This window comes from Ochotona curzoniae, unplaced genomic scaffold (assembly GCF_017591425.1).
Source record: "Ochotona curzoniae isolate NIBS_2020 unplaced genomic scaffold, NIBS_Ocur_1.0 contig_2688, whole genome shotgun sequence".
Lineage (NCBI taxonomy): Eukaryota > Metazoa > Chordata > Mammalia > Lagomorpha > Ochotonidae > Ochotona > Ochotona curzoniae.
Genome location: NW_024465553.1, coordinates 17,557,651 through 17,572,636, shown reverse-complemented (window position 1 = coordinate 17,572,636; position 14,986 = coordinate 17,557,651). Strand labels below are relative to the sequence as shown.

The 14,986-nt window shown below is 58.1% G+C and overlaps 1 protein-coding gene across 2 annotated transcripts; it reads left to right on the top strand.

The window, feature by feature from the left end:
- Nucleotides 1-856: 856 nt before the first annotated feature.
- VSX2 (visual system homeobox 2) lies at nt 857-14,551 on the top strand. Of its 2 annotated transcripts, none has more exons than XM_040975603.1 (5): nt 857-1,266; nt 2,509-2,593; nt 6,499-6,622; nt 13,268-13,448; nt 14,214-14,551. In XM_040975603.1, exons 1-5 carry the CDS (start codon nt 897-899, stop codon nt 14,549-14,551), a joined length of 1,098 nt encoding a protein of 365 aa, XP_040831537.1. In that variant the 5' UTR covers nt 857-896. The 2 variants fall into 2 exon arrangements, with proteins under 2 accessions (XP_040831537.1, XP_040831536.1); XM_040975602.1 differs by having other exon boundaries at nt 14,157-14,551.
- The last annotated feature ends 435 nt before the right edge of the window (nt 14,552-14,986 follow it).

Genomic DNA, 14,986 nt, shown 5'->3' with positions numbered 1-14,986 from the left:
CTCAGGGCCTTGGGAAGGGCATCTCCAGGCCTTACTGCAGAGCTGGTAGATCAGGACCAGGAGGTGCCCAATAGCTGGCCGTTGAGTGGACGAACGGGAGAATACACAAGGTCCTGAGTTTGTACATGGAACACTCCTAGTGCCAGCTTGGGGAAGATGTCCAAGTGCCCACAGACACACTCCAGGGAGAGTCAAGAGGGCTTTTGCTTGCCCATGGGCACCCCTGCTCCTGACCCTTTTCTCACTGACTTTATGCTCCAGCTCTTTTCCCTTCCACTGACGGGACACCATCCCCAGCTTCACACCTAGGCCCTTTCTTCTCCCCTCTTTTCCAACCACACACACACACTTCTTGCCCAGAACACTTGTCCCTTCCCTGTTGTACCTTCTGCATGAGGGTCCCAAATTTAAGCCTCTGTGACAGCAGCCTATCCTCCCACCCCACTCAACCCCACCCCAGCCCAGCCCAAGGACCTGTCCCAGCCCACCCCAGGGAGCATATTCTAGGCCGGGCTCTGCCCAGAGACCCAAGCCACTATCTTCTGGAGCCAGAACCAATTGGGCCTTGCTGTATCCTCTTGGCCCCCCATCCCTGCCCACCAGCACCCTGCAGAACCCATTCAGTTCCCGCAGCGCGCCCTGGCCCCTGCGCTGCCTGCAGCGGGAGCTGCCAGCTTTTTGGAATTCCTAATCGCTCCTGGCCCCGGTGATTGGCTGCTCAGCTCTGACCCCACTTGGGCTGCCGCCTGGTTGGATAAAAAGAGAGTCTCCTTGGGGCTCCAGAGCATTAGACATCGGAGGGGGCACCTGGGACCAACTTCGCAAAGAGGGGAGCTCGGTGGGGGGGTGGGGGGAGCCCAAGACCTACGGCCTCAGCCGCTCCAAAGAACCGGGAGATGACGGGCAAAGCGGGGGAAGCGCTGAGTAAACCCAAATCCGAGGCAGTAACCAAGAACACCTCGGGGGGCACCCCGGCCAGGTGCACAGGGTTCGGCATCCAGGAGATCCTAGGTTTGAACAAGGAGCCCCAAAGCTCCCACCCACGGGCTGCCCTCGACGGCTTGGCCCCTGGGCACTTGCTAACGGCTCGCTCGGTGCTAAGCCCCGCAGGAGTGGGCGGCATGGGGTTGCTGGGACCCGGGGGGCTCCCCGGCTTCTACGCGCAGCCCACCTTCCTGGAAGTGCTGTCCGACCCGCAGAGCGTCCACTTGCAGCCGCTGGGCAGAGCGTCGGGGCCACTGGACACCAGCCAAACGGCCAGCTCGGGTAGGTGAAGGCGAGGCTGCGCGACTGCCGCACCGCGGGCAAGAGCCCGGAGCAGCCCCCGAGACGTTGGCTCTCGCCCGCCAGCCGGAAAAGGTCTCCTTCCCTCGGCAAAAGTTACTACCAGGCCCAGGGGTCGCAGTCCGGTCCTGCAGCCGCCGCACTGGGCAACGGGGCTGCGGGGGTCCGGAGGATGCTTGGGCTCTGCGGGGTTCGGGGCCCCAGGATTTCCCGGCTTCAGTGCAGTTTTCTCGAATCCCCGCGTTGAGCCCGACTCGGCCCCGGCACCTAGTGGGGACTGCATCGGAAATGGGGTTCGGGGTGGCAGCAGCCGTGGTGAGGGGTCTCCGAAAGGGGCTAGCGGTTCCTGGTTTTGATGCTCGCCTGCGGCCACGGCCTTCTGAGCTCCGGGAAGGCTGTAGAGTGCGCTAGGCGGTTAGGAAGGCGGTGGCGACGCCCGACCTGGTCCTGGTGTCCAAAGTTGTCTTCTCCCCCACCTCCCCCCGCCCGCCCCTCATTCTCTCTCCATTCCCAAAGCCCCTTGCATCTGTTGGTGGGGAGCTACCTGTCATCCCGAGAACTCGGGCAAACGGAGTACCGCGGTGGCCAACCCAGCAGCAGCCCCGCACCACTCGGCTCCGTGCGCCTCGCAAGGTTCGGGGACCCGGGGTGACCTCGCTACGCCCTCCCCGGGCCACTTGCCTGCTCGGCCCTGGGTACGCTCGGCTAGCTTCCCTCACCTCGCCGGATTTTTCGTTTCGTTAGGATTTTTCTTTTATTTGGAAAGACAACGAAAAGTGGTGCATCTCAGGCTCTCCAGCCTGGAGCAGGGACGCATTGTGCGGGCGCCAAGAAAAAGGGGCCGCGCTCAGGAAGCCCTCCTCAGCTCTTGGAGCCCGGATCTCCGCAGGGGATCCCACTCCTAGGGGCCAACTTTTGGCACCGGAAGCCGGGACTGTGGGCGCAGCGCAAGGCGCAGAGCCAGGAGCGCGGCTGGGGATCCTTGCGACCCTCGGAAGCTGCCTCACTCTTCCACCCGGGCCTTTGCCTCTCTTACAACGAAATCTGCTCAACAGCTCCAGATCACCGGCGCCGAGTGTGGGTGGGACCGGCCGGGACTCAGGGATGCGCGCGGTGGTCCGGGGACCAGAAGGGCTTCCGGGGCAGACAGCACGCCCTGGCGAGACGCGGGCGCGACCGAACGCACCCTATCTTCTGCCGCATGCCCTTTCGCCCGCTTTTCAGATTCAGAAGATGTTTCCTCCAGTGACCGGAAAATGTCCAAATCGTCGTTAAACCAGACCAAGAAACGGAAGAAGCGGCGACACAGGTAAGGCCCCTCTCGGCGCTTTTTTTGGAATCCCCTCCGATCCCTTACCAACCCGCTTCCGCCCATACCCTTCCAGGCTAAGATCTCCCAGACCCTATTCCCTCCGACCCCTCCAATCTGAGGTCCCTGGCCGTACCAGGGTGCAGAGATCTGGTGGTGTGAATCAGCCGGTGCCGGCTAAGGGTGAAGATTGGCGGGTTTTTTTCCTCCTGCTCCACGAGACAGGAAAGGCCGGGAGCTGGGCCCAGCTGGAGCGCAAGAGGAGTGGGCGGCCCTGTTTCCCACCCAGAGCTCAGCGCGAAGGCCGGCTGCAGATTCCCCAGCTCTGGCCATCTCAGCCCTCTCTGCTAGCCACTCACGTCCTGCCCCCACGGTTCCTCCCCACCCTAGGCTGGGGCGGCATCGGCCCGGGCGAGCATTTTCTTTCTGCTTCTGTTCTTTGGTGGTTCTGAGCGGCGTGCTTCCCCTCCGAGCGCCTCGATTTCCCCATCTGTACTATGGGGGATGGAGAGAGGAGAATGGCCCAGGTAGTGGTTCTCATATCTTGTTGGAGTTGAGCCATCTGTAACGGGCTGTAGAGTGCATACAGAATTGCTGTTCTTTTAAATGTAGACATGAATCCCAGGGAGTTAAAATGCACTAGATTCCGAGAAACAATTCAGAAAATTCATCGACCCTGTCCCCTTTCCGTCCCCAGACCGTCATTCCCCAACTCGTGGCCACCACAGCTCCCAGTGCCTAGTGTGCATTTAGTGTAGGTTTTTAAGGCAGTAAAGGAAGAGGAGCAAAAAATCTGCCTGCCTTATCTCCTGGGCTGCTGTCCGCTCCTCTCCTGGGACTTCCGCGCCCTGGCGCACCGGCTCCCTGTCCCGCCGCACCCCTTCCGTCTCCCCGTTCATCCTCAGCCTCTTGGCACCCACTGGTAGGCGCCCCCCGCCCCCGCGCAAGTGACACCATCTTTTAAAACGGCATCTTCCTGACCTCTGGGGTCCCAGTGGGTTCTGTCTGGTGAGGGTGTATTTTGATTTGATTTGTTTTGTTGGGGGAGATGGTCTGGATTCGTTGCCTCCAGCTACTGTTTGCTTTTTGGTTAGCTTAATTTTAAATGGAAACAGAAGAGAAAGGTCTTGTTTCTGATCCTTTTGACTATCCATTCTCTCAACGATTATTCATTACAACGTCTTTTCTACAGCCATCTCCTACTCCTCCCAGGGTGGAGATTCCCGCCTGTTGCCCCAGCAGGGACTGTGGGGTACCGGGAGGGCCAGACTCCCGCGCTGTATGCCTGGCCCTGGAGGCAGTCCCCGAGCCAGGCCAACCCTGGAGAAAGCTTGCACCAAGCTCTGTTGCTGCGGGGGCGGTGCTCTGCACTTGGAGTTGGGTAGCCCCCTGCCCAAAGTCCCTACTTTGGGGTCCCCATACTCTGTCGTCACTGCTTTCCCGCTGCAGCTGCACCTGGGACACGGGCGGGGGAAGGGGACTTCGCTGGGAAGCCCGGGGGAATGAAGGGAGAGCTACGTTTTCTCTCTGCCTCTGGTGTCTGAAGGGAATACATTATTGGAAAAGGAACAATAGTTTCAGATTTCTGTGTAGTTTTTAATTAACAAAAAACTAAAAACGGTGTTTTCCTGAGCTTGGGGGGGGGGCGGGGTTGGGAGGTAAGAATCCGGTTATGACGTGGGCCAGGTTGGGGATGGAGCAGCGCGTTCGACCCGGTTTTGCTCTGCTGACCTCCTAGCCCGGAGTTCTGCGGGAGCCTAGAGCAGGCTTTGGATCTCGTGGTGGGGCAGGGGTTACCTGCTGGCAGCGTAGGCTGCTCCAGCATCAGCACGTGCACCTGCCTCGAGTTGGAAGTTAGGGGAAGTTAGGTGTTTGTTCGTTTTGTTTTCTTGTTTGGCATGAGGGCCCAAGGTGAAGTCCTTGCGTCATTATAAATGACCAATAACCCGCGCTCTCCTCCCGGACTCTGGCCACGCTCCACTCCCTGCGTACCTCAGTCTCCCGGTTTGGGAGAGGACTTGCACTGTTTTGATTGCTTAAGTTGATCTGTTCAGGGGTCTTTTGGCAGGCGGCAGGAGAGAAACGGAACACAGCAGATCTTCAAAATTCAGAAGAATTTTCTCCTTCAACGGTTCCCACCCCCACAAGCTTGTGATCTTTCTTCTTCCCATGCCTACTCCTGTGTGGGCTGAGGGCACAGCATCTAGGGTTGGCAGGGGATCGAGCTGGCCATGAGCCATTCTCTCAAGGTCAGTTTGTCCAAAAAGCAGGTACAAAGCTGCTGCTAGCTTGATAGTAGAAGTCCAGAAGGGTTACTTAAAGAATGGGGTTTGCGAGCCCCCGGTCTTGGGGACAAACACTTCTGTGTTTGGAAGCATTTTCACTGATGGTTGATTTTTCCGCAGTTTAGGTCGCGAAGTGGTTCCACGGGAACTGCTCTGTGGTGGGTAGGGACCATCCCTGCAGGCTGGGATGCCCACCTGCCAGCCAGTAAGGGGCTGAGCCTGAGTGGAACGGTTGGATAATGGACAAAGACCGGACACGCAGCTCTGGCGGGCTGGTTGCTCTGCGTGGGGGCGTTGGATGAACAGGGAACTGGAAAAGAAGAGCTGGGGGCAGGGCAGGAGTGGTGTGTGGGAGTGAAGAGCCAGTTCCCGGCATCACGAAGCACCAGCTGCCTTTGGCCTCACAGCAAATCTTGGGATTCGGAATGGGATTGGGAGAGGGACATGGTAGCAGGTCTTCCTGGGATGGAGCGAAAAGGGGACTTCCAGCTATTTTCTAAGAAGTTCTTCCTTTTAAAAAATTTATTTTTTATTGATTTGAAAACAAAAGTTACAGAAAAAGAGGAGAGACAGAATCTTCCATTCACCAGTTCACTCCCCAAATGCCAGCAACACTTGGAGCTGGATCAGGTTTCAAAACTTGGGTCTTAGAACTCCATCCGGTTGCCTACCTGTGGCAAGAACCCAAACACCTGGGCAGTCTTCTGCTGCCTCCAAGGCACCTTAGCAGGGAGTTGCTTACAGCCTGGGAAAGCAGCAGAGGACAGCCCAAGTCCTTGGACCCAGCACCCATGTGAGAGACCTGGCTCCCAGCTTTGTCCCAGCTTTGGATCAGCTCAATTCCAGCCGTTGCTGCCATCAGGGGAGAGAAACAGCAGATGGAAGATCTTTCTCTCTATCTCTTCTTCTCTGTGTAAATCTGCCTTTCAAATTAAAAAATAAACAAATATTTAAAAAAAAAAAAGAGGGTCCGGCATAATAGCCTTGTGGCTAAAGTCCTTGCTCTGCAACCACCAGGATCCCATATGGGCACCTGTTCTAATCTCAGCAGCCCCATGTCTCATCCAGCTCCCTGCTTGTGTCCTGGGAAAGCAGTGGAGGACAGTCCAAAGCCTTGGGACCCTGCACCCACATGGGAGACCCTGAAGAGGCTCCAGGCTCCTGGCTTCATATCGGCAGCACAGCTCTGGCCATTGCAGCCACTTGAGGAGTGAATCATTGGATGGAAGATCTTCCTCTCTGTTCCTCTGTTCCTCTGATGTGGATGGCCTGAATGGCAGCTTAACCCACTGCATCACCACACCCAACTCTTGGATCGCCTTACTGCTCACTCTTCCAGAGCACCTCCAAAGGGAAGATTCCCGGTGTGACATCATGCCCACCCTTACCCCGGGAAGGTGGTATGAGCCTTCAGCCTTGACTGATGAAAACTAGAAAAAGAGCAGCAAAGGGAGAGAAAAGAGACAGAGCAGAGAGATGCTATGCCTGACTGGTATCTGAGGGCGCTGGGTTAGCCTGGCTTTGGGGTCTGGTCAGCAGACACTGGGTAGCCATTCTCTTCTCTCTGAGACCCGCCTTTTCCCTTTCTGGGGTCCTGAGTATCTGGTTTTGCTCCCTCAGGACGATCTTCACCTCCTACCAGCTGGAGGAGCTGGAGAAGGCGTTCAATGAGGCCCACTACCCAGATGTTTATGCCCGGGAGATGCTGGCCATGAAGACGGAGCTGCCGGAAGACAGGATACAGGTAACCGTTCCACCCCTTGCTCCCACACGTCCCCATTCTCAGGCACATCAGCTTCTGCAGGGCCTGGGATGCAAGACCTGCAGGTGCAGCCCATCTTGCCCTCTTCCTCTGGGCTGTGGGTAGGCCAGGGCCTGCTGCTGGCAACAGTGGTACCTCCCCAAGCCCCTAAGCCACCTGCCCATTGGCTGGATGGCGATGGGGTCCCTGAGTCACTTCCCATGGAGAAGAGGGGTCTGGTGCTTGTGTAGGCAGTACCTTTGTGAGGTAGAGGTTTGGGGGGGGCTGGGAGGATCATTTCCTGAAGTCCTGGGGTAGCCCATCATCTGAGTGAAACAGAGAGGGGTTTACTGTGAAGCTGGGGCAGGGGACAGGAGTGGGGTCCTGACTTCCTGAAACTCCTTTCTAGTGCAGGACCTCTGCATCCACAGGTGTGCCGCGGGGTGGTGATGAAGGGCAGGCAGCGAAAAAGGGAGCCCGAGTGGCTTTGTACTCTTGCTGGAGAACTAGAGAATGGGCTTGGGGTTAGAAGCTGCTTTCCCAGGAGGACGCTCCTCTCCCTGGACATCTATTTGGAATTTCTATTTGGAATGGCTCTCCACATTGACACGAACAATAAGCTCAATTATCCATAAGCAGATTAGGTTTGGTGCAGGATCCACGTCAGCCCGGCTCCCTCCCTTCCGCCTCTGCCCCTCTGCCTGCTGCAGGGCAAGCCCGGTGTTGATTCTGAATCCTGCGTGTTCACACCTGCTGCCAAGGCCAGTCCCTACAGTGCACATGTGACAGTAAGCCCTGTCCAGCCACAGCCTACAGCCTGCTAAGAGGTCCTGAAATCTCAGAACTGGGGCTATGGAGACAGCCCTCCCTCAGCCACCAGGATCCTAGTAGGCACCTGTATCCTGTATCCTGATGCGCTAGCATCAGTTCTTGGGCCAGTGTCGGAAGCCTTCGGTATAGCCGGAGGAGTTAGAGATGGAGCAAGCAGGGCCTGGGAGCCATGGGGATTGGCCCCTGGGATGTGTGGGAGAATCCAGGTGAGAGTCCCTCGGACCCTGCGGGCCCCACAGGGCTAGGAGCTGCTCCCATCCAGGACAGAGATTGGATGGGAATGCAGGTGCTGAGCCCAGGGTGCTCGGATGGGCAATGCAGATGTTTCAACCTCCATACTAACCGCTTGTCCCCAGACACACTTCTACTCTGTGTCCCTGCCAGGAGTGGGGCTCTGAGCCTGTCAACTACTAACAATATTCTTTTTCCAAAGTGGTAACTTAACATAGAAGTGTTAGTCCTGGCATAGGTTTGTTCTTCATCCTTGGCCTGGCTGTTAAACACCTGCCAGGTCTTAATTCATGAACTCCTGCAAATAAGCAGACATGTCAGGCGCTGTTCTCACTCCCATCTCCTGGGTGGAGAGACCAGGAGCCTGGGCAGAGAGGAAGACAGAGGACTGAGACCCAGCCAGTACTCACCCAACTACCCTGCATGCCCTCACAAGTCTGCCTGGACCATGATCAGGAAGACCCAGGGGCCAGGGCTGATTTGCTCTGCTTTGAGCACGGCTGTTGCCTCGTTCTGGTATCTTTCTGGGCTGGGGATGGGAGCAAATGGTCCCTTCCTAGAGATAGCCAATTCCAAGTCCCCATGATAGACTCAGGCACACAGTCTTTTGGAGTCTAGAAAAAGTAAAAAGAAAAATAAGTTGATGCTGGGAACGGGCCAGAGATCAGCATCGGTGGGGTGGGATGGGGGGGGGACAGGTTTCCAGATCAGAGCATATAAATATCGGCTTGTCTCTTTTCCCGATGAAAGTCTTGCTTGTTATGAAATGCAAACGTTGCTGAGCTACAGCGCTCGGTGCCCAATGACCCTTCCACTCCTGGCAGCCTCCTGTATATGGAGAGGGGAGCTGACCAGCGCTGCTTGTCTTGGCCTCTGCTGCAGGGTTCCCTGACCAAGACCAGATAACAGAGTGTTCATCCCAGGACCTCACTCGGCTCACCCAGGTGTAGACTGAAGATGCCCACACAGCGCCGCCACTCCTGGAAATCCTGGTTTAGTCGTTGGAGTGGACACTCTCTCCCTTCTGTAAGGAAAGCCTCAGGCAGCGCCAGCGCAGCAGTTCTGGGACAGAGGCAGAATGGCAGAGAGTAGAGTCCGGGGTGTCAGGGGCTTGGCATGTGGAAGGTGTGCATCCAAGGATGCTGCTTGGTGTGGTCGGAAATGTAGGCAGAACTGCCCCCTAGTGGACATCACAGGCTACAGCAGGGACGGGCCGCTTTGGGCCCTGAGCTGGGTTGGAATGCAGGTGCCAGCTACAACAGGAGAAGTACTGAGTTACTGTGGAGTGCCAGGACCCTTAGGAATCCATCTATTTCCAGCCAGAGAGGAGCAAAGAACCTGTGTGAACAGGGCAGATGCTTCCATATGGTCAATAAAGCCAGGCCTGACAGGATGTGCCTAGATCAAAAGGCAGGTCACAGGGAAGTGACCAGAGGTGTATCCTATGGGCAGGTGTCCTTCCTGGCGCCAGGGCACCTTTGGGGGGCCCCCAGGCAGGTACATACACTGTGAGCAGCTAGGAGCACCCCACCTGGGCTTTCTACACACCTCTGTGGCATCACTACTCAGAGGGCTGACACCAGCAGGTGTGTAGACCCACACGCTGGGAGTCCTCCCAGCCCACCTGTGCCTGGGACCGTAGTCCTGGTGATTGGTGTCATTTTGAGCTCCTGATCAGACAGGTGTCAAGCAGGGCCTCTGATGTTTGCTGGGTTCCTGACAAGCCTGGGACCAGAGGAGCTGCTGGGAAAGAGAGAGAGCTGCTGGGTGAACCTCATGAAATTTCAGAACCCTGAGCCAAAGCAGGCCGAGTGCCCAAACGCTGAGGCGGAATCTCCTGGGGGGGGGGCAGACAGGAAGAGTGGAAGGAATTCCCAGGCATCCCTGGAGAGGCTCATGGGGAAGCCAGGTCTCTCCTTGCCCAGGAACCCACCGCAGACCCCTCGGCTCAGCTCTCCCCAGGCCCGTCCGCCCGTGGTGATATTTGGTGTCTACAGTCCTGGGTGAATGGGGAGGAGGATGCTCAGCTGGAGTTAGCAGAGTGCTCCAGCCTGGGTCCTCCAGCTTCTGCACTGCAGGGACCGAGGGTGCTACTGGCAGCCTCTTGCATTTGACCTTCAAGGGCCCGCATTGTGCCTTCTGGGGACCAGAGCAGCTGGGGCAGATGTTGGGCCCTCTGGATGGAGGTCAGCAGGGAGGCTCGGGGCCGGCTGCGTTAGGCAGTGCGTCCTGGCGGTGCGCTGTGGCTTGCTTCACCCACCTCCCGCAGCTGCCATGGTTACCGTGTCTGTGTTTGGTGGGGCTGGCCTTGCTGAAGGGCCCGCACATGAGGCCAGAAGCCGTCACTGATGAGCCTGCCTTGTGGGCGCACTCCCTGTGTGCCTGTGCTGAAATAGCTGGGACTGACTCTGAGCTTGTTAAGCAGAGATCTCAGGCTCTCACTGATCTCATTTAACCTGCAAAACAACTCAAAAAGCTCTGGTGACCTGCTTGGCTGACCCTGAGACTGTGAAGTCAAGTAACATGGCCAAGGTCACACGGTAGGCATTTACAAAGATTTACTTACTTCAGGGTCAGTTGGTGTGGTGGTGTAGCATGCTAAGCCTCTGCCTGTGGAGCCATTTCAAGTCCCAGCTGCTCTTCCTGTGACCCAGCTCCCTGCTAATGGCCTGGACGACAGTGAAGGATGGCTCAAGTACTTGGGAGCCCCCAAAGAAGCTCTGATTCCTGGATTTGGACCTTGCCTATCTCTGACCATAGTGGCTATTTGGGGAGTTTTGATGGAACTACTCTAAGTCTGCTTTTCTCTCTATAACTCCACCTTTCAGATAAATAAATCTTTATTCTAAAACAAACAAACAAACAAACTAGGGGAGGGGTGCAGAATGGCAGAGGAAGACAGAGACAAAGAGTGACTCTTCTCCAAATGGCTACAACAAACAATTAGGGCTGGGCCAGGCTGAAGCCAGAAGCCAGGAACTCTGTTGAGGGTCTCCCACATAGGTGACAGGGGTCCCGATGCTTGGGCCATCCTCCCCTGCCTTCCCAGGCACACTGAAGCTGGATCAGAAGCAGAGAAGCTGGCACCCAGAGTTGCAGGCGGTGGCAGCACCAGCTGTACCATTACAGCGACCCAGCACAGTTTTTTCAGAGCTAGGGACTCCAGCTCGGGAGCCAGCAGGGGACAAGAGAAGTGGTCAGGGAATGTGGTCAGAGTCCTCACTTGTCTGCCTCCTGCCAACCATCCTAAAGAGAGAGATGGCTCTGGCTGTGCAGGCTGCCTCCATCAATCCGGGCAGCAGCTGGTCCTCACGGAAAGCCAGGCGTTCCAGGAGCCCATAACCCAGGCTCTGGCTGACTCTCAGCTTCAGCAACCAGCTGGTACCTGCTCCCGGGGGGACAGCATCCATAGGCAATGTCTTGTTCACAGGCCTGTTGTTTCATCTGCCTGAGTGAACAGGCCCAGGAAGCTGGCTCTGATTCCAACTACCCCTGGTCACCCCTGCCCCGCAGGAGTCCAGCTCCTTCCCTCATGCAGCCCTGCCCCATCTCCAGCAGGGGGTGCCCATGAGCTCTGGGGCAAGTCAGCTTGGTGCACCTGGCCAGAGAGCCACGCTGGGCCCAGCCAAGGTAACTGTCTACTTTCCCCAGGACCCATGCTAGAAAAGGCAGGCTCCTTCCCAAATTTGGTGTCAAAACTCAGTGGAAAACGTGGGCCGTGGCTGTTCAGCAGGTCCATGCCTAGGAATACTGCAGGGATTGGTACTGTTGTACTGGCTGGGTGTGGCGTGATAGGGTTATGCACCCCATATTCTTTCTAAAAATCCCAGTCAAGGGGTGCTGGCATGGCTGCTCTAGTTGTGCAGGGCAGGGAGCAGGTGGCCCCTGGTGGTCATCAGGCAAGCCTTTCCCTTCGTCTCTCAGGGATGGGATTGGAGCCCATGACTGCCCCGCCAGGGGCTCAGTGAGGGGTGAATGACACCCGTGTCACGTCCACGTGGACGTAGAAAATTCCTTTCTGGTTTTGTCTCTAATGAAGAACGCAGCTGTAAGCCAACGGGTCCTTGCCAAATGGTAATGAGAGGGAGATGGGGCAGGACAGAGGCCCAGCTGAGGGAAGACAGCGGCCAGGCGACCTTGGAAAGAAATTAAGAGGGGCAGGTAGGAAGACCTGCAGTGGACTTCGTGGCCCAGCGCTCCACGCCCTTAAATACTCGCAGGACAGTCTTCTAGTGACCCCTCAGGGTCTTGCCGTTCGGTTGTCCAGTTCTCAGCAGGACCTGCCTGCAGGTGCCTCACCCGATAAGGGCAAAGGTGTGTCCCCTCCTCCTTCGGAGGCAGTGCCACTCCGGTTGGAAAGGCGATCGATGCGATGGGCTTCAGGGCGTCGCTCCCATTTTTAGAGGCTGCAGGTCAACAGGCCCCCCGCGTCAGGTCTACCCGTTGGGTCGCAGGGCTGACTGATGCTTTGCCAGTGCGGCTCTGTCTCTCTGGCGCCCCCTGCCGGCTGCAGCCGGCCTTGCTCCGCGCCACCCTCGGCGGCGGCCCGCGGTTGCCGGGCGCCCACTGCGCCACCTGGCGGCGGGTGGCGGTGGGCGCGTGCAGGTCCGGGTCCCGGCCGCCCACCCGCCGAGGCAGCGAAGGGGTTAAGCTGTCAGCGGCGCGATGTTAAACAGGTGTCAAAGGCGCCCCATATATCTGCACACTGAAATCAAATTCTTTGCCGTATAAAAAGATAAATTACCCAGGCGCTGCCGCGCGTCCCACTCATCACGCCAGCGCCAGACGGCAAGCCATTTTTTTTTTTTAATGTGCTAACGACCTAATCAAGCAATCAAGCCGGAGAAGATTGCGGAGTGACCGGGGCAGCCATCTGCCGGCGGGGGCTCCCCGCATTCACTCCTCGCCCCGCATCGGGGGTGGGGGGGCCGGGGCCAAGCTGGTGGGGAGAGGGGGGAGAAATCTCCACAAATTAACACCCAATTTTCCCCATCTAATTAGTTAAATGAGAAGTGCTTGGGGTCCCCCCCGGGGAGGGGGAGCGGCCTCCCCAGCATTAATTAGCGCGGGTCAATGGCGCCGCTCCCACGAGGGCCGCTGCTTTAATTTCCCGTGATATTTCAGAGCCTGAGGCCCATCGATTCAAACTGAAATTAACTTATTTTTCAATCAGCCCAGGGCTGCCCCTGGGGGTGACTCTTCTTTTGCCGCCTTCTGAATAGAGCCGGAGCCATTTTTCATCAGAAGCGGAGACCTCGGTCGCCCGGCTGGGGAGGAGGTGGCAGGGAACCGGGTTGCTGGGGGCTGCGAATGCGGGCGGTCTCCCGCACCTCAGCTGCCACCCGGGATGGGGCTAGGGGACCTTGGCCTCAAGCGCCCCCTGCCAGGGATCAGGACCTCCCAGGACTCTGCCCCATCTTCCTAGAATAGCTTTGACGTTTTAAAAAAATAATAATAAATAATAATAAAAGGCCCCCATTTTGGCCATGGGTCTGAAGCCACTCCGAGCCTGCAGGACCCACCCCACTCTGCTCCAAGGGCGTGACTCTGCGGTGAGACCCCCCCTGACCTCCTGTGCACTTGCAGGTCTGGTTCCAGAACCGCAGAGCCAAGTGGCGGAAGCGGGAGAAGTGCTGGGGCCGCAGCAGTGTCATGGCCGAGTACGGGCTGTATGGTGCCATGGTGCGGCATTCCATCCCCCTGCCCGAGTCCATTCTCAAGTCGGCCAAGGATGGCATCATGGATTCCTGTGCCCCATGGCTACTGGGTAAGAACCCTGTGCCCTCCTGGGTGGGTCCTGCTGCAGGAGAGGTGGAGCCCTGAGGCAGGGTACCTGGGCCATACCCTGTCCCCAGCTGTGAATGGGCAGGTGCACAGGGCAGGTGGGCCTGGGGCCTAGTGTGTCTACCCCTGGTGCCCACCCTGGGTGCCCACGACTGCATTCTCTTGTCCTGTATGTGTGTATGTGTGCATGTGTGTGCACAGGGGTCAGAAGGGGGCTGTCTGTCACCCCAGGGTCTCCCACCTGCTCTACCCCTCACTCCAAGAGAGCACCTGGTAACTGAGGCAGCTCTCTTGGGGGGGGGGGTTGGCAGGACCCCTACCGCTGCCCCTGGGGCAGGACCCCTATGTTCCCCCAAATCTTTCCACCTGCGGTCTGGTGTCTGCAAACAGCACAGCTTGTAGTGGGGTTCTGACTCAGAACCCCAAGGAGGGGCAGCAGGAGCCAGTGCAGTCCCCTGGGAGCCTAGCCAGGCCTGGGTATGCGACCGCAGCAGGCCCCTGCCCAGGGGGTGGGTGTGAAGCAGCAGTCTGCTGGCCGGGCTCCTAGTCCTGGTGTGCAGTCTCACCCGGGCACCTCCCTGTCCTCGCCCCACAGCCCTGCCCTGGGACCTGCGTGACTTGGGTGTGTGGAAGTTAAGGCTCTCTGCTCGTCCTTAATTCTGGCCTCTCTCTATCTCTGCCGTTTTTTCAGTTCAAGATGGCTTTCCCAGGCGCTTTTCTAAACCCGAATACCAACAATTCTTTTTAGGGATGCACAAAAAGTCGCTGGAGGCGGCAGCCGAGTCGGGGAGGAAGCCCGAGGCGGAGCGCCAGGCGCTGCCCAAGCTAGACAAGCTGGAGCAGGAGGAGCGGGGCGCCGACCCGCAGGCCGCCCTCTCGCAGGAGGAGCTGCGGGAGCACAGCATCGCCGCGCTGCGCGCCAAAGCTCAGGAGCACAGCACCAAGGTGCTGGGGACTGCGTCTGTGCCCGACGGCCCGGCCCGCGGCACGGAGAGGCCGCCGGAGGAGGAGGAAGAGCAGGAGGACACGGCTCACGACAGGCCGGCGGGGAAACTGAGCCCGCCGCAGCTTGAGGACATGGCTTAGGTCCAGAGCCCTGTGACTGCTCCTCCAGGGGCCTGCTGTCTGAGGCAGGGCCGGGCTGGGTGGCCTCTGTCACCTCCCCCCCTCGACACCCACAGGCCCTGTGACCCCACTTGTACTCCTGTGACTCCAGGCAGTCTCAGTTCTGGATACGGCTTTGGACCTTTGCGGCATCACAGCCTGCCTCCGGTACCCCTGCCTCAGTAGCCTTCTTGCTACCCGAGTGTCACTCCCTTTAAGGCACTTTTGCTCCACTCTGGTGACACTCCCTGTCACTGTCCCATCTCGCCCTCCGGCTGCTGTTTCCCTGGTGGCTTCTGTGGCTGCGGTTGCATGGCCTGCTGTGCGCACGCCAGGTGTTCCCCGAGCGTCCCAGAGCTCTGTTGCAGCCTGCTCCCAGCAGGTCCCTGCCACTCCTTAGGGCTCTGTATGTATCAG

Excerpts from the sequence above, each read along its gene's own strand:
- VSX2 (XM_040975602.1), top strand. The coding sequence starts at position 897 with ATGACGGGCAAAGCGGGGGAAGCGCTGAGTAAACCCAAATCCGAGGCA. Across the intron at positions 2,594-6,498 it reads CGGAAGAAGCGGCGACACAG|GACGATCTTCACCTCCTACC; the intron begins GTAAGGCCCCTC and ends TTGCTCCCTCAG. Across the intron at positions 6,623-13,267 it reads TGCCGGAAGACAGGATACAG|GTCTGGTTCCAGAACCGCAG; the intron begins GTAACCGTTCCA and ends GTGCACTTGCAG.